The 16,797-nt window shown below is 37.1% G+C and overlaps 1 protein-coding gene across 1 annotated transcript; it reads left to right on the top strand.

Moving 5' to 3' along the window:
• The first annotated feature begins 2,674 nt into the window (after positions 1 to 2,674).
• LOC123538142 (uncharacterized protein KIAA1958-like) lies at positions 2,675 to 8,480 on the top strand. The gene is made up of 3 exons (XM_053548548.1): positions 2,675 to 3,518; positions 5,211 to 5,459; positions 7,448 to 8,480. Exons 1-3 carry the CDS (start codon positions 2,785 to 2,787, stop codon positions 7,905 to 7,907), a joined length of 1,443 nt encoding a protein of 480 aa, XP_053404523.1. The 5' UTR covers positions 2,675 to 2,784; the 3' UTR covers positions 7,908 to 8,480.
• The last annotated feature ends 8,317 nt before the right edge of the window (positions 8,481 to 16,797 follow it).

Here is a 16,797-nt window from a genome sequence, read left to right as displayed (position 1 = left end):
TGGTGAAGAGATTAAGCATGAAAGAGTGATTATCACCTGTCCACCACTGAAGACCACACATGTAATACATTTGAAGAGGTATAATAGAACCTCATTACCCTGCTGTTATATTGTTACCCCCCCACCAAAGACAGGGGGGTATTGTTTTGGCATTGTCCATCCGTCACACATTTGTCTGTCCGGAACAGTTATGAAGAAGTCCTTGATCCAATTTACTTGAAACTTGGTATGATTGTTGGTATGGATAAGTAGATGCCTATATCATTGCAGTCCACCTGATTTTGGTTGAATTCTGCCCAATTATGGTTATTCAATGAACCCATCTTATAGCCAAAAATGTCTGTCCAGAGCAGTTTTAAATGAGTCCTCGGTCAGACTTTATAGAAACTTGGTCTGATGGTTGGTATGGATGGCCAGGTAATGCACGCCAAGTATCATTACAATGCACCTATATTTGGTTGAATTATGGACCTTTGTTTTTTTCATTAACCCATTTTATAGCAAAAAATGACCGTCCGGAGTAGTCCTTTGTCAGATTTTATTGAAACTTGTTGCGATTGTTGGTATGAATAAGTAGATGATGCACATGAAGTATAATCACAATACACTAATATTTGGTTGAATTATGCCCCTTTGTTGTTTTTCAATTAATATAATCTGTAAAAGAGATCCCTTGGAAGCACAGAATGCAACCAAAATGAATAATAGCAGACTCGGACCAGAAAATATAACAACACTGAATCCAAGTACGGGGAGACTTTTTACAGCCGCCACACGGCACTTAAAGATAACCCATTCTATTGCCAAAAATGCCTGTCTGGAGCAATTTTGAAGATTTTTTATTCAGCTATTTTATAGCCCAAAATGTCTGTCTACAGAAGTTTTGAGAAAGTTCTTTATCAGGTTTTTGTTGAAACTTGGAACTGAGTGTTGGTATGGATAGACAGATGACGTACATGAAATTCTATCGTAATCCACGTGTATGTTTGAATTTTGGCCCTTTATTACCGAATGTTAGATCCAACTATGGATTCCATTATTGTCAACATCATTCGGCAGGGGATATCAATTCAGTGAATTTGCTTGATGAGAGGGTAGGGGGTTCAAACTTTTTTGGCAATTATTTGTCTATTTGTCCATGTGTCTGGTAATTAGAAGAACAAGTCCTGCAATGTTTTAGGTTGATTATAAAAGGCATACCATAGTCGTCTGAGGAATTATGTCAAATACTAAATACTATCCATATCAGTAATTACATGAGCTCATTATCCCGAATATTGTTTTCTCAGTGCAAAGCGTTTTAGTATAAATTCAATGCACAAAAGTGAACACATCCTTAATATACCATAGTTAACAGCTAAACTGCTGTGTGCTTAAGATGTAATTTTGTCTGTTTATTGTGTCCTTCCACCTCTTGGTTACTGGTGCACCAGCCTCAACAGTTATTACAGTTTCCTTTTCTTCAGATAACACCGGAACCAACTGACTCACGCCTGTCTAAGAAAATTCAAGAGATGTGCCGCAGTGGGGTTACCAGCGTTGTTGCCATGCGTACCATACTGAACAGCTATGTGAAAGATATATGTACTCCACTGCCACACCCGTCAAACAGAAGATTTTACCCGGTAGATAAGTCCATTTCCAACTGTATGTATAGGGCATTGAAGAGTGACAGGAAAGAAGACCAAGAAAGAGTTCTTGATTTGGTAGGTATAGAAAGAATTAAGTTAATACTTTCAATTCAAGTTATTTCAGCTACAGAGAACTTGTTTATAAGGATCTTGTTTGCATAATGCAAAAGTGTTTGCTATATCTGAGATACACCATATCCATATATTCAAACTAGTTTGCAATGAATCAACAGTTTAATGCATACCTGACATTCAGCGTATATGTCTGGACGAGCTGTGATTTGAGCCATACTTTATGTTTAATTCCTGTCTTATGAAGACAAAGTTATTAGTTTTTATTTCATGCTTTTCAGTGGTTTACTGAAATATAATGGTAGATTATATCCTGGTAAACCCACAGTGAAATTTATCAAAATATAATTTTCACTGTGCCGGACTACTTTCTTCCCCCAATTGGACACCTCTCTATGTACATGTATTAGAGATAGGCCCTGAAATTTTCAATGATAGTATTACATTAAATAAAGTCTAGAAATTAATTTCCAAGTCCTTGAAATAACCAAAAATGATTTCACAAATGTGAAGTTTATGATAGTTTTGTTAATATCAATAACAGAAGTTTTAATTTTTAATTTAAAGTTGTGATCCACAAAGAAGGACAACTCTTGCCTTGGGCTAGTACTTATAAGTAGAGATCTATTAGTTTACTTCCCTTGCAATTACACAATTGAGTGGAAAATGAAAACTGTTTTATACACAATATCGTACTTTTTTGCACAACAAAATCATTAAGGATTTATTCATTTGTGTTTGATTTACCCCTCAAGACACGGTTCCTATGATTCTGTCAAGTTACATATGGTAAAAAATTAACTTTTAACAAGCCAATAATAAAACGAAGTACCAGTAGGTAAATAATAGTGCAGATAATACAGTTTTGCTTCTATCAAAATGTCACAATAGATCCACTTTTGTAATACAGAACACCTGGTAGGATTAGTAAAGGTGCAATTATATTGATCTCTATTTCCTATGCCTACATGTATATACATGAGGTGACAGGTTGGTTGTAGTAGCTTCCCTTTGTTTACATGTTTGTAACAACAACAACAACACCTGTCAAATCTGACGTCTGCTTTAGTATACAATCAAGATGTCTGTAGAAGAACTGGATCCAGAGGTCTTGAATGACATTTTCACAAATTTCTTTGACCAGGAGGAATATGGAGACTTTCAGGTTGCAGACAGGAACTTTAGACAAGTAGATGCTGACCAGTTTCTTAAAGAAAATGAAAATAAAAATACCCAAAAGAAGACAGAGAGTGACATGAAGTTATTCTTCTCTTTTCTGATGTCAAAAAATGAAATGAGAAAACCAGAATACATTCCCCCATATCAGCTTAATTCATTACTGTGTGAATTTATCTTGGGTGTTACCAAGAAAGATGGCAGGGAATATGAGCCTACAACTTTGCGGGGCTTTATAAGCTCTGTTGACAGATATCTAAAAGCAAGTGACAGCAATGTTGCCATATTCAAGGACAGAGAATTTTCCAAAACACGAGCTGTCCTTTCAAGAAAACAGCAACAGCTGAAAGGCCAGGGACTTGGCAATAAGCCGAGAGCTGCAGAAACCATGACAGAGTCTATCATTGACCAGATGCATGAAGCCAGGACACTAGGTGACTACACTCCAAGGTCTTTGTTACACTCCATGTGGTTTGTATGCACAAACCATTTTGGAATGCGGACAGGCAAAGAATGCCGTGATCTCTGCTGGGGAGATATTCATCTTAGAATGGACGAAACTTCTGGTGAGGAGTATCTTATATATGACCAAGAGAGACAAACCAAAACCAGATCTGGTTCAAATCCTCGGGACATTAGGTACGTTTCAATTGCATTTTTATTTAATGGCTTTATTACACTCCCGCAACGTCGAACATGTGATAAATAGCGGATATTACATGAGTGTCTTTTCATATTGAATTTATTAAACTCGTTGAATAAAATGATAAAATGCGAGGCTCTGCCGAGCATTTTATCAATTTTATTCAACGAGTTTAATAAATTAAATGTCGAAAGACACAAATGTAATATTCTTTTCATCACATGTTAGCTATTCATGTCGAAACATCAAAAATTCAACTTTCTTTTACTATACAAATAAGTCAATTTGTCCAGCGTCTCCTATACTGTAAACGACGTCGACGTCAAAGCGTTATTACACTAGTGTATTATCATTTTTATTTAATGGCTTTATTACACTCCCGCAAAGTCGAACATGTGATAAAGTAATTTAATTCATATACAGTAGATCTACCATAATTTTTGTGTTGTTTTTTTTCAGTGTCACTGAATGAGCACTAAAATTAGTAATTTCAAAATTTGTGTCACAAATTGAAATATCTCATTCTTCCACTGATATTTCTTTTCGGTTTATTTCATGCACAAAATGCTTTAAATATTTTGTATTTTTGATACCATCTTAAAATATCTTTAAAATTGCACAAGCTTTCCTTGTGAAAATGTGAAATCTGTGAAATAAAAAAAAAAATATATGTGAAATCTGATATTACAGGAGTGTCTTTTCATATTGAATTTATTAAACAAGTTGAATAAAATAATAAAATGCGAGGCTCTGCAGAGCATTTTATCAATTTTACTCATCGAGTTTAAAGGCACTGACCTCCAGATTTGGATAAATAATATTTTTTCTTTCAAATTGAACTTTGGTCATATTACGAACATTAGAATATGAGTTTTTGTTTCTAAAATAATTTAAAAATCCTATTCAAGAAAAAAAGATGACCGTCTCGGCAATCGAACCCCGGACAACCACGGCAATAAAGACATTTTCCCGTCTTCGTAACCAATAAAGCTATTGAGGAATTAGTGAGTTATGATTTCAAAATACAGATTTTTATAATTGAGACAGTTTACCTGGAGTAATGCGTTACAAACGCATTTCGATTTTCATCGTAAAAAGTAGAAAAAACAGCAAATTCTAATGTGTTTCCGTAACATGATATAGTTTGTCAGTAATTAAGTTTTAACCCTTCTTAAGAAATATAGCATTTATTTCCAGATATCTAAAAAATCTTTTAGTAGACTAGTAGAATGATCTGGAGGCCAGTCCCTTTAATAAACTCAATGTGGAAAGTCACAAATGTCATATTCTTTTTTCCCCACATGATAACCTTCCCTGGCGAAACATCAAAAATTCTACTTTCTTTTACTAGATTATATGAATAAGTCAATTTGACTAACGTCTCCTATACTATAAACAACGTCCACGCGTTTACTGAAATATAATGGTAGATTATTTGTAATGATAACGATAAACAACAAAACAGCTATCCAAACTGGGATTCGAACCCAGGCCTACTGCTACTTAGTAACAGCCGTCCTTCCGCTAGACTATTTGGATGCACAACTGTTGTATGTTGCTACAATCACCATTACGATTTAGAGTTTTAGACTTGCATTTTTTCTGTAAAATGTCTGTCAAAAGGTTAGAGACTGTAATAAAGATAAATGTTTTAATGATGTATAACAGTGTAAATTTCATTACTTCAGAGGTACAAAACCCAAAGCCTATGCCACTGCTGACGCCCAGAGAGATCCTGTACATCTGTACAAGCTGTACAGCCAGAAACGACCGGACGAAATGTGCAAACCTGACAGCCCATTCTTCCTTACACCAAATGATAAACCACAGAGATGCTGGTTCAAAAAAACCCCACTTGGAATAAATAAACTTTACAACATTATGAGAGACATGAAGGCTGAAGCAGGAATTGAAAATCCCAGAATAACGCCTTACAGGTGTGCATATTATACATCTATATTCTTATTTTATGCTTTTCCATGGTTTATCTAGATATAATAAATGAACAGCTGAAAATATCCTGATATAGCAACGTTTTATAAGCCTGATTTTATAGCCGATATTGTTCTGAGTTCCAAACTGAAAATTTTTCCCCCATTTTTCTGCAAACATTTTCAATTCAGAGCTTTAAAACGACAGTTTTACTGGAATGTCAAGTACGTAAATTATAAGCCGTCATATGGATACTAAAACTTTTTCCGACAATCAAAAAAATTCAAATCTGACATCTATTGATCTTTTCTTTCCTTTTCAAATTCATTTCTGAAAAAAAGAAACACCCTAAAACTGTAAAATATCTACTTTTGAAATACCCTTACCAAAGTCATACCTGCATAAATTCAGTATATTTAAAGTAGTTTGATAACAAGAATCTTCAAGTACTTATCAGACTGTAAGCCCAGGCCTCCAGATAATTTTTCATGCAATTAGTGTTTCAATTCTTTGTTTTTTCACAACCAAATTCAATCAGTATTAGTTTTGCATCGCAAACATTTAATCTTTCTTAGTTAGTTTTTTTTTTTTTTTTTTGCTGGAGGGAGTGCATCTATCATTTTTTGTCCGTTTTCAATGACTTTAGTAATTTTTCTGTTACGTTTTAGTATTTCGCTATTCATCATGGGCTATTTCCAACCAGAATCAATGACATTTGTTATGATGTCCGGTACAATTCCACCTGCGATTTCTTCATTAAGATTTTTTCCGTTCTTGTCATAAAATTAACCATAGAAGGACATGCACTGTCAGTTTGATGCTTTGCTCATCCTCGCTTTCTTACTGCCGACGTCATATTCGCAATTTCTTAGAAGGTGATATCATTCTAGCAAGCTAATAAATGGCACGATTAAGATTTTATCGCTGACTTGAATTAGCCGTGAAATTAAGAAAATTTTAGTAATAAGTTCCCAAACATGGTTTATCGTAGAATAACCCGTGTTTTCTGTGTTCTTATGCGTACATGTAAGAATGTATCAAGAAGGCCGTATTATTTTAAATACTGTTTCGCATAAGAACGAAAAACTCGTGTTATTCTACGATAAATCACACTTGGGAACTTGTTATTTCGATTCTAACACTACATACTAGTATCAACAGTGTAAGAAAAAAACTACTTTTTACAACCGTGCTATGCACCTGGATCGGTAACGTCACTGCACGCGAGTGGTTTATTTAAGAAATAATATATCTCATCGGTGATTTGTCGCTGAATAAATCACTGTTTGGAGTTCAGATGCGAAGGAATTATATCACGAGGGCGGAGCCCGAGTTGTATAATACTACGCAGCTGAACGACAAACACTGATTTATTCAAGAGCAAATCACTAAATGAGATGTATTATTTTGATTCTAACACGTTACCAAGGACGGGACACCTGCACTTTACCAGTACGCACATTAAATAAACACTCCCCATTTATTCTTATGGGGGCTACTGCCCCCACACCCCCGTTTTTCTGTTTTCTTTAATGAATAGATTATTGTTACAATTTATTTAAATGATTGTAACGAGCACATCCTACCTTTTACAATCCTAGCAAAAAGTGCGTACCAGTAAAGCGCATTCTAGCCCCAAGGACTTTAAAGTACATCTTTGCCGGCATTCATTAATTATTTGCCCGTTTTCAATCGGTTTCTTTCTAGCGCGCTGCTACGCCGTTTGACGCAATAATTGTGACGTCAGAACAGTGAATTGTTGTTTGATAATTCACTGATTCCAGCCTTCTTTGTTTAATAGTAAAATGAATCGGATCGTGTTAGAATGCAGAATGAGAATAACCCGAGAGCCCTCCCATGTCAGCCAACTTAGAAAAACGAACTTATGCCTGCATACTTATTCTAAAGAAAATGCACTTGTACAAAATAATTTATGCCTTCAAATAATTTCATAGGTCAATGATATGAAAATTCCATTCATTTTTTTTTTCAGCTCCAGAAAACATCTGGTTCAAACTCTAAACGATGCTGGGGTCCCTGCCAACCAAATCATGCAAATTTCTGGTCACAAGAATGTGAATTCTATAAACAACTACAGTAAAATCAACAACGACCAGTCGAGAAATATTTCTAAAATACTGTCGAATCAGAGAAATGAAACCAACCTTCAAACTCAAGGAAGTGGTGCTGCCAGTGCTCCGGAGCCATGGACTGGGCCTTTCGGATCCAATCGCTCTCGCAGTCTTTTTGCAAGCAGCACTTTCCACGGACCTGTGACTTTCAATTTCCACAGTACATCTGTATCGGAAACACTGTCACAAATGTCCACAGTTAACGTAGGCCGAAGTAATGCAACTGCTGAAGAGTCCGTTTCCAACATGCTCGATTCGCCAGTTGCCACTGCCAGACCATTCAAACGAATAAGAATGATTCCAGAAAGTGACAGTGACTAACTGTAACACTCACGACACGAGAGTTTACATATAAGTCCATTTAAAATCCCACTGTTACACTGTTCGTATTGTTTCTCCAGTTATTTGTTCTAACTGTTTACCGATTGACTGAAGTAAAACAAAATGGCGGACTCGAATTTTGACAAGCGCAAGTGCGCGTATCTGCGCGTATGAATTTCACACATTGTTTGTTTAAATATATCTGAAGTTACATGAATAAAATTTTTGAAGTACCAAATATATTATTTATATCCCTTACAAATAAATTAATCTCCTTTCTTCTGTTAGACAAAACACAACCTGGACCAAATTTGTAGAACTATTTGGGACGCATAACACAGCGCTGACAGTCGTAAACAGTGGGGCTCCCTGCGGGGGAATTTTTAAAAAGTAAAACGATTTTATAAAAGAAACCACTGAATAAGCATGAAATAAACAGAAAATTTGTTTGTTTCGGTGAAAGATCGAAATTTATTTCATCTCGTGAACATCACATGTTAATATTTTCACTCGTGGCTTCGCCACTCGTGAAAATATTCATGTGATGTTCACTCGATGAAATAAATTTTCGATCTTACACCGAAACAAACAAATATCCTCTATGTATTCATTGAAAAATGATTTCTTATTAATTGGTCATTGATATTCTTGTAATTTTCAATTCCAAATCAGTACTGATTTTGTACATAGTTTTGGAACACAGCCTTCTGCGTTTCACTTTTCAATAGAGAATGAATTAATTTATGAGGTTCTTATAATCCCGAATTTGTTTATATTAACAATTTCTTAATGCATGAGTTTTACTGTTTATTACTAAATTTCAAACTGTTGTGAGCATCTGATGTTTTTCATATGTGAACATTAATGTTGTAGACACTTTCAAGGTGACACTTGATCATTAACAACCATAAAAGTCTGTAGGTATAATTTCCTTAAAGTGTAAAATGTTGTCACTCTGGTTCATAAACGTTCTGCCACTGTTCAAAGTGAGAACTTGAGAACACTGTACACTCTGATGAAGATAATATTTTCTTGCACACCGGACAGGCGTTTCCGGTTATTTTACCCATGCCGGCAAAACCTATCTGGCACCCCATGCCAGATGACTCTCGCGCTGTTAATGACAACTAGTTGTTCATGCTCTGATAAAATATTGTTTATGTAAAAACACGAAAAAAGCAGGTACCTTGATAGTTTCTTTCCGTTCCTTATAGGATATTTCATGATTCAAAATACGTTAGTTAACCAAAAGAACATAACGTTACGCTACAAACGATAAAACTGAAGTGGAACTTTGTTATTGTGCGTAACGCAAAACATCATGACGTCACATCTGCTTACAGACGTTAATTTCCCGCGCTCTACTATAAGAAAGAGTGCTCCAAAGAAAGTATTTCTATCTGTTATTTGTAAAATACGGTATGCAAGAAAACTAATTTGCAAGAATAAAATGCTAACATGTATACGTTATGCAAGAAAACATATCTGTCATGCGTTTACGAATCGGATGGAAATATCAGTTCCTCGGCCACCTGCGCATGGGCGGTAATTCGGCAAGCCTCATTACCGCCCAATGCGCAGGTGCCCTCGGGACGGATATTTCTATCCGATTCGCAAACACATGACAGATATTATTAGGACGGGAGCTTGTGCTAAATGTGCTTTACCAACTTTTTAACACAATTTGCTAGAACTGCTTGGAGGCAGATCTGGAATAACATGGTAAAGTAAGGTAATAATGCTATCAGACTACTGACTACTGGTAAATGTAGGTAGATTTTCATGTATACACTGCTAAAAATATTTAAAGGATTTCTGTATGAGTATGATTTTCCAAATACTTAAATGTAAAAAGTGTCAATTTGTCTTGTTGTCACAATCATTAACGTACCAGTAGGCATTTAAACTTTAATAATTTCTGCAATAATGCACTGTTTCAGCTGTATAATATGAAAACGTGGCACATGTTTGATGACTGGCAAAGCGTAGAGAAGAATTATGAAGATGTTGAATTTTCAGAAAATTGTATTTTTTCTTTGAACTGTGAAAACAAAATATCAGACAATGGAATGAAAATACCATTATATTTATCTAGTTCAGTGGGTGTCTTACCCATCCTTGTTGAGAAAAAAAATCTTGTTGTTTTACAAAACAGACATTTATACACGATTTTCAAACCCCCACATTTTCAAAAATTTGTTTGTTTAGAAAAAACATAGTGCAGCAATTTACAGACACCTGACATTATTTCTTAAGTTCTCAATAACTTGTTGACCCTATATGCAACAAGAATGCAAAAGTACATAAAAATATCTTATCCTATAAAAAATATCCATCGAAAGATATTATCATGTCAAAGATGTATTACTTAACATTTAATGATTAAACAATGAGAAAACATGTGGTGGTCCATTATTAAAATAATTTGAGCAATGTTTATTCAGTGCAGATGACAGTATCAAAGTAGATAGTATTTCAGTGTATGCAGTGCCTTTAGGTAGAATGTTAGTAGTTTGTACCTGTGTATTTTAGATAAAGGAATGTGAGGAGAAGTCATCTGACTTTATTTTTTGTCGGTTAAAATCAAATGAGAAACCTGGAGATGATAAATGTAGAAACGTAGAGGTTTGTAAAAAATGTTAATTGTTAATGTTTCAAGTTTGTTGCATTGTCTGCTGTTACCATTTGTTTGTCACATTTTTATCTAGACTATTCGAAGAATAGGGGAGCTATAGTACTCACCCCGGCTTGGCGTTGGCGTAACACAATGTTAGAATGTTCATAAAGTTGTTGAGATTGTTCATAAAGTTGGGTTTTTTTGTTGTTTGTATGTATTTTTGCTCTTCAGTTGTTAAACTTTTTCCTTGCCGAGTTTTCATTTAAACAACAGTCAATGTGTCTTGACAGATAAAGGGTGAAGAGGAAACCACCTTTTGGTACTGTAAGCCAGTCTGCACCAGCTAGAGGAGTGTGAATGTGCTATGGTAATGAAAAGTGGTTTGAAGTTTGATATTATAAATAGAGAATAATAGGTTAGTGCTGTACATGGAGAAAGTTTTATCTGGCGATAAAATGGAGGAGGTTATTGGGTGAGCCAAAAAGATTTGGGTCCCTGCGGTCAATATTAAGGTAATAATTACAATTTTGGATAGTTCAATTGCAGTAAATAGTGAACATTGCAGATCATGATCAGTGTTATCGGGCATAATCACTTGGTTCCAGTGGTTTACGGGCTGAGTTTGTAAAGTTTTATGGTGATGAAAATTTGGTTGCAAGTTGTTCTGACTTACCATGGCATTGCATTTGTGGCCACTGGACACTGTGACTGTGTGATTTCTTATGTACATATATCGTTTTGTAACTGACGTCGTAAACTGAACTTTACTGCGGGTAAATGATACAAATTTGTTAACAAATCACCTGATATTTGCAGAACCTTTAACTGAGAATATTAAAATGTTGAATTTGTCAAAACCATGTACATTTAAATCTCCGAAGGACAGTACAAAACACTACAGTTGCAATAACAAATACATGTTTAATATAATTTCTCAGCTTTTAATTAAAATTTCAAACACTGAAGAGAAAACATTTCATCTTTATGTACAATATTGTGTAACATCTCATTAGTGAAGACTGGTGGGAACATTGACGTGTCTGTTGCAGAGAGGTGTTGCTCGGGAAAGGTTTATTCCTTATATAATTCAAACACTGGGGAAGATAATATGTGCCCTTTTTAGGAGGCATTTGCCCTACGGATATGTTGTTTTGGGAGGTTAGAATGTTTTTATGCCCCTGAAGAGAGACATATTATTTTCAACTGGCCGTCTGATTTTCCGTTCGTCACAAAGTAAACTTTTGCATGAAAGTACTTAACATTGCTTATAAAATCAAAACACTTTCACCTATAATCATAATGGTGAAATTTCATTTGTAGGTACCTCATGACAACCTCTACTAGACTGTCCTTTTCAGGTCACAAGGTCAAAGGTCAAGGTCACGTAGAGGGCAAATGTTAAATAGAACATTGCTTATAAAATCAGAACCTACAGTCATGAAATTTCATATCTAGGTACCTCAGGACAAACTCTACAAGAGATCCCATCATTTTCAGGTCCAAAGGCCAAGGTCAGGCGTACAGGGCAAACATCAAATTAAACATTGCTTATAAAATCAAAACACTTTCAGCTGCATTCCTGAAAAATCATATATAGGTACCTCATGTCAACCTAAAAACGACCTTTTCATTTTAGGTCAATAGATCAAAGGCCAAGATCACACATAGAGGGCAAACATTACATTTAACGTCGCTTATACAATCAGAATGGTTTTAACCACATTCACCAAGCTTCGTATGTTGGTATCTTTTGACAATCTCTACAAGACCCCTTCAGTTTCAGGTCAAAGGTCAATGTCACACTTATAGGGAAAACATCAAATTTAACATTGCCTTTAAATGAATTTTGATTAAAAACAAAATGGCTGCCGCATCGCTAGGGTAATTAAAACAAGTCAGATTATAAGCCCAAACTACAGATATTATTTCCGAGATAAAAAAAAATAGTGTTTTGTTGCCGCGCTTAATTTTCCTACCTAATTTAGGTTCGTGAAGTGAGTGGAAATTATATAGAAGAACAATAACTCTGTATGGCACGGGCGCGATTGACCGTTGACAGGTTAAAATGTTGTTTTAGTAAAGTCATCATAAAGCAAAGGAATTAACATATTTGTAAGACAGCAGTTTGCTGTAGGAACATTTAATCTACCTGCAAGATAAAGAAATTAACAGGAAACGGGACTAAAGCGGAAATTTAAGACATTTCTGACATCGTCTAAAATCTGATGATTTTTTCGAAAGGGTGGAACCTAAAAGCTTTTCAAAACCAGTTCATAACCTGTATAAATGAGCTTCTGTGTTTTGTGATTCTGTCAAAATACAGTTCATTTTTCATTTTATGGCTGGTGTTAATCAACTATAATCAATCAGTATAGCGAGCATGTAAAAGGTAGTCGGCAAGATAAAATCGTTACACTGCTTGCTGGTGACAGGATACGGGATATACGGGATATACGCTGTCTCGAAAATCTATATCAGGCGAGAGCGAAATGGATTTCCTCGGCAGCGTACATCCCTTATCCTGTCACCAACAAGCAGTGTAACTTATAATCTTAATGAAAATAAGACTTATGTTTGCGGCCCATACCTTAATTATTATGGTATATTTTGCACAGGAAGCTGTACCATTATTAAGTACCCTTGGGGGTCATTTGTCACTTCTGTGACATTTATTGTTTATACAGTATACTTTAATTTCAGTACGGAAATCGATTCCTGTTTGTGTACCAGTCTGAAGAGCAGGGAAGACTTCTCATGCGATATGGGTCAATGGTATTCATGGACGCTACGTATAAGACCACATTATACGAGTTGCCAGTAAAAACAAATGTCGATTACCAGGTAGTCGGAACCTTTGTGACAGAGGATGAAACTGTTGAATCTGTAGTAGACGCGGATCACTCATGTGTGTCGCCCGCGAAACTGCTGGCTGACGTAAAGGATGCTGGGATCGCCCTCTTACTAGGAGGCCGCCATATTGGAAAAACTATTGGCAGAACGTTACACAAATTACTTCATTCTAGAAGGTATTCAGCGCTCGACAAAGTTGGTAAGTTATTATATACTTTATATTAGTCCATTGTAAGGGTTGTAGCGGGTTCAACACTGGTGGCAGCGGTTAAAAAGCTCAGAATCGCCGATCTTCGAAGACGCTACCACGTTCCCTATTGCGCAATACAGCGCAGCACCAGTGCATTCAAAAAAAACCTGTAGTACTTCGAACCTGATTTGGATCGCTCGAGCAGTGTTACAACATCATTGTAGGATTGGTTTCATCGTAGATTTGTCTAAATTAAACGATTTTAGGCAATTTTTGTTTGGTGAAACGTCTGCGCATGCTCACCGGAAACTAACCTTTTTCCGATAGTTTGCAAAGTGTAAACATCCGTTTCGTGGAAATACAGCACTTTCAATTGTTTAATTTATTTGTGTAAGTTTACGAATGTCCCTAAACATGGACAATCAGCCTAGTAATCTTCCTTGGGGGCCAGTGGCAATAAACTTTGCTTCTGTGGAACAATTAATACAAATACCTGGTATAAAATTCAAGTTGGCTTCAGCAATTGTTGCTGTACGGGAGAGTAGCGGCAACCTAAATAAAGAGGTATTAGAAACAATTGCCCGTAGGTCTTTTTCAGAAGAGGTTTATTGAGCCAAATAGATTTTACCAAAAATGCTAAACTAGCCCAAATTAAGGCGGAAAGCTCAGACCTTGAGGATTCTGATGAATTTTCAAGGGGGGAAATGCATGTCCATTCCCCGCCGGGGTCTAAAGATACCCCACCCCTTTACGGTGATATACTGACAGTTCTCGCTTCAGCCCGTAAACTGTTGAAGGAGGGAAAAGAGGGCATGATGGAAGATTTGTCTAAACAGGCGGCCCAGAACAGGTAAAAAATCCTGACTGTGAAACCAAACAGGTCTACTCGGCTAAATCCTCTCATATTACCAACTACCTACTGGCCCGGATAAGGTAAGTGATTTTCCTTCTGATGATTTTACTGAAACTGATCAAAGTAGCTCTGATGATGACAGCTCAAGGAAATTGCACCGCTCCAAGCAATCACGCAAGCCAAACACTGAAGGTTCGGTTAAACAAAAGCCGAAACGTTCAGTTGTTACTCTTCCAAAGAATCTAACCTATGATGGGAAAGGTAACTGGAAGGCTTTTAAAATGCAATTTACCAGGTATGCAAAGGCGTATGACTGGACCGAGCAAGAGTGCCTAAACTGCCTCTGCTGGAGCCTAAAGGGAAAAGCGCTTGATTACTATGCGATAATCAGCGATAGGTCAGAACCTTTGACTTTTGGTGCTTTATTGAAAAAGCTGGGAGACCGCTTTGGTGAACGCGAAGTGCCGGCTGCTGCTCAGGTAAGATTTCAGCAAGCCACCCAAAACCAGGGTGAGTCATTGGAAGACTGGGCAGACCAAGTTCTGACTTTGGCTGCCCGAGCGTACAAGGATCTTCCGGATAAGTTCTGCACTGAACAGGCCGTTAATCGTTTTTGCCAGGGTATGGTTGATAAAGATGCAGGGCACCATGTCTGTATGCAAGAACCGCATACCGTGCAACATGCTATCCAGCTGGTCCGTAAGCGTAAGTATCAGCAAGTACACACAGCTATGTACGGTAAGTCTAAGGCTGATCGCCAAAAACGGCGTACCGAATCAGATGATGACCTGTTTACTGTAAACCAAGTTTTTCAAAAACCTTCCAAGCCACCGCAAGAGCCAGAATTTATGAAGGCCCTTAAGGATCTGGAGGAACGTCTCCAGAAATCAATCCTGGAAAACAGGGGGCGAGGGAGAGGTCGACCATCGCGGTCAAGTGGTTGTTTTTACTGTGGTGAACAAGGTCATTTTAGACGAATTTGCCCAAAACGCAATGTACAGTTAAACTCCAAGGGGTCGGGCAGTACGGCCGAACCCCGGCCCAATCCTCAGAATTAGGCCTGTCCAATCCGCTCACATGCCAGGTCCAAGTGTCAGTTAACAGGGAACAGTTAAAAAACAGTACAGTTGAACTTCGGGAGCTTGGTACCCAGGGGGACTCATTGCAAAAACCATGCAATGATCATTTTATCAATACGGATACATACGTAGATAATTTTTTTGATACAGTAGCACCTCAACATCATGGCCATCTTGAAAACCAAGGTCAAAAACTAAGTCCTATTCATCTTAACAGCAAGGACACACCAAATCATAACATTTTTTCAGCTACAGTCAAACACTCAAGAGTATGGTACCTTCAACAACCAGTGCCAAAAACTTGGCCAAACAGGTTCTCCACCGACTCAAAGTAGTTTGGTATCAGACACTAGCATTCTTAAGAATACAGACAACCCCCGACAGCATGGTACCCAAAGTGATCATTTGCAAAAACAAAGCAATAAGGGAAAACCCGACGACATGGCATCCGAAAATCCGGTTTTGACCAGTACAGTTGATACTCGACACCATGGTCCCCAACAAAACCAAGTGCCAAAACAGGACTTTTCAGTTCCTAATGGTGGTCAAGGGGTAGAAGAAGTACTTGTATGTCAAATAAAGTCAGCATCTGAATTTTCCATGCCAATTCAACTCAACGACCGTCAACTTTCGGCAGTTGTAGATACTGCTGCCCAAGTCACTATAATATCTGACTCTGTTTACAATTCCCTGAAAAATCCTCCACCAAAAATTAAGGTGGTGAAACTTCTAACTGCTGGGAGAGAAATGGCTATGTCTGGTTTCATTGCAGGTCCTTTCAAAATCAGGATAGGGACACGTTGGTACAAAGAGACCTTATACGTAGGTCCCATTGAGCAAGATATGCTATTTGGTATCGACATCTTAAGAAGGGGTCAAGCTGTTCTTGATATGGGTAGGGGTGTGCTGCATTTTGATGGCATGAGGATAGCGCTTGATGAGGCATCATATGGGGACAAGCCCCAGGTTGCTAGAGTTACTGTTGCTAAGCGCGTGGTGGTACCTCCTCATTCTGCAGTACAGTGTAAAATGGAAACACCACTACCTGATTATGTCATTGAACCAGATGAAAACTTGGGATTTCTGGCCCCTAGAGTTGTAAGAAATGGAAAATCAGATCCCATGGTATGTTTAATTAATCCGGGAGACAGGTATCGATTAGTCAAAAAGGGAAAGGATTTAGGCAAGGCATATGCCATATCTGACACTCTGGCTGAGGAGTCTGCGGAGGGGGTACGGGTCTATCAGGTAGGTGAGGTCTCAGAAAATGAGACAGATAAACACCAAGGTGTAGAACAGGA

The sequence above is a fragment of the Mercenaria mercenaria genome, chromosome 7, assembly GCF_021730395.1.
Source record: "Mercenaria mercenaria strain notata chromosome 7, MADL_Memer_1, whole genome shotgun sequence".
Taxonomy (NCBI): domain Eukaryota; kingdom Metazoa; phylum Mollusca; class Bivalvia; order Venerida; family Veneridae; genus Mercenaria; species Mercenaria mercenaria.
This window is presented reverse-complemented; position numbering and strand designations above follow the sequence as displayed.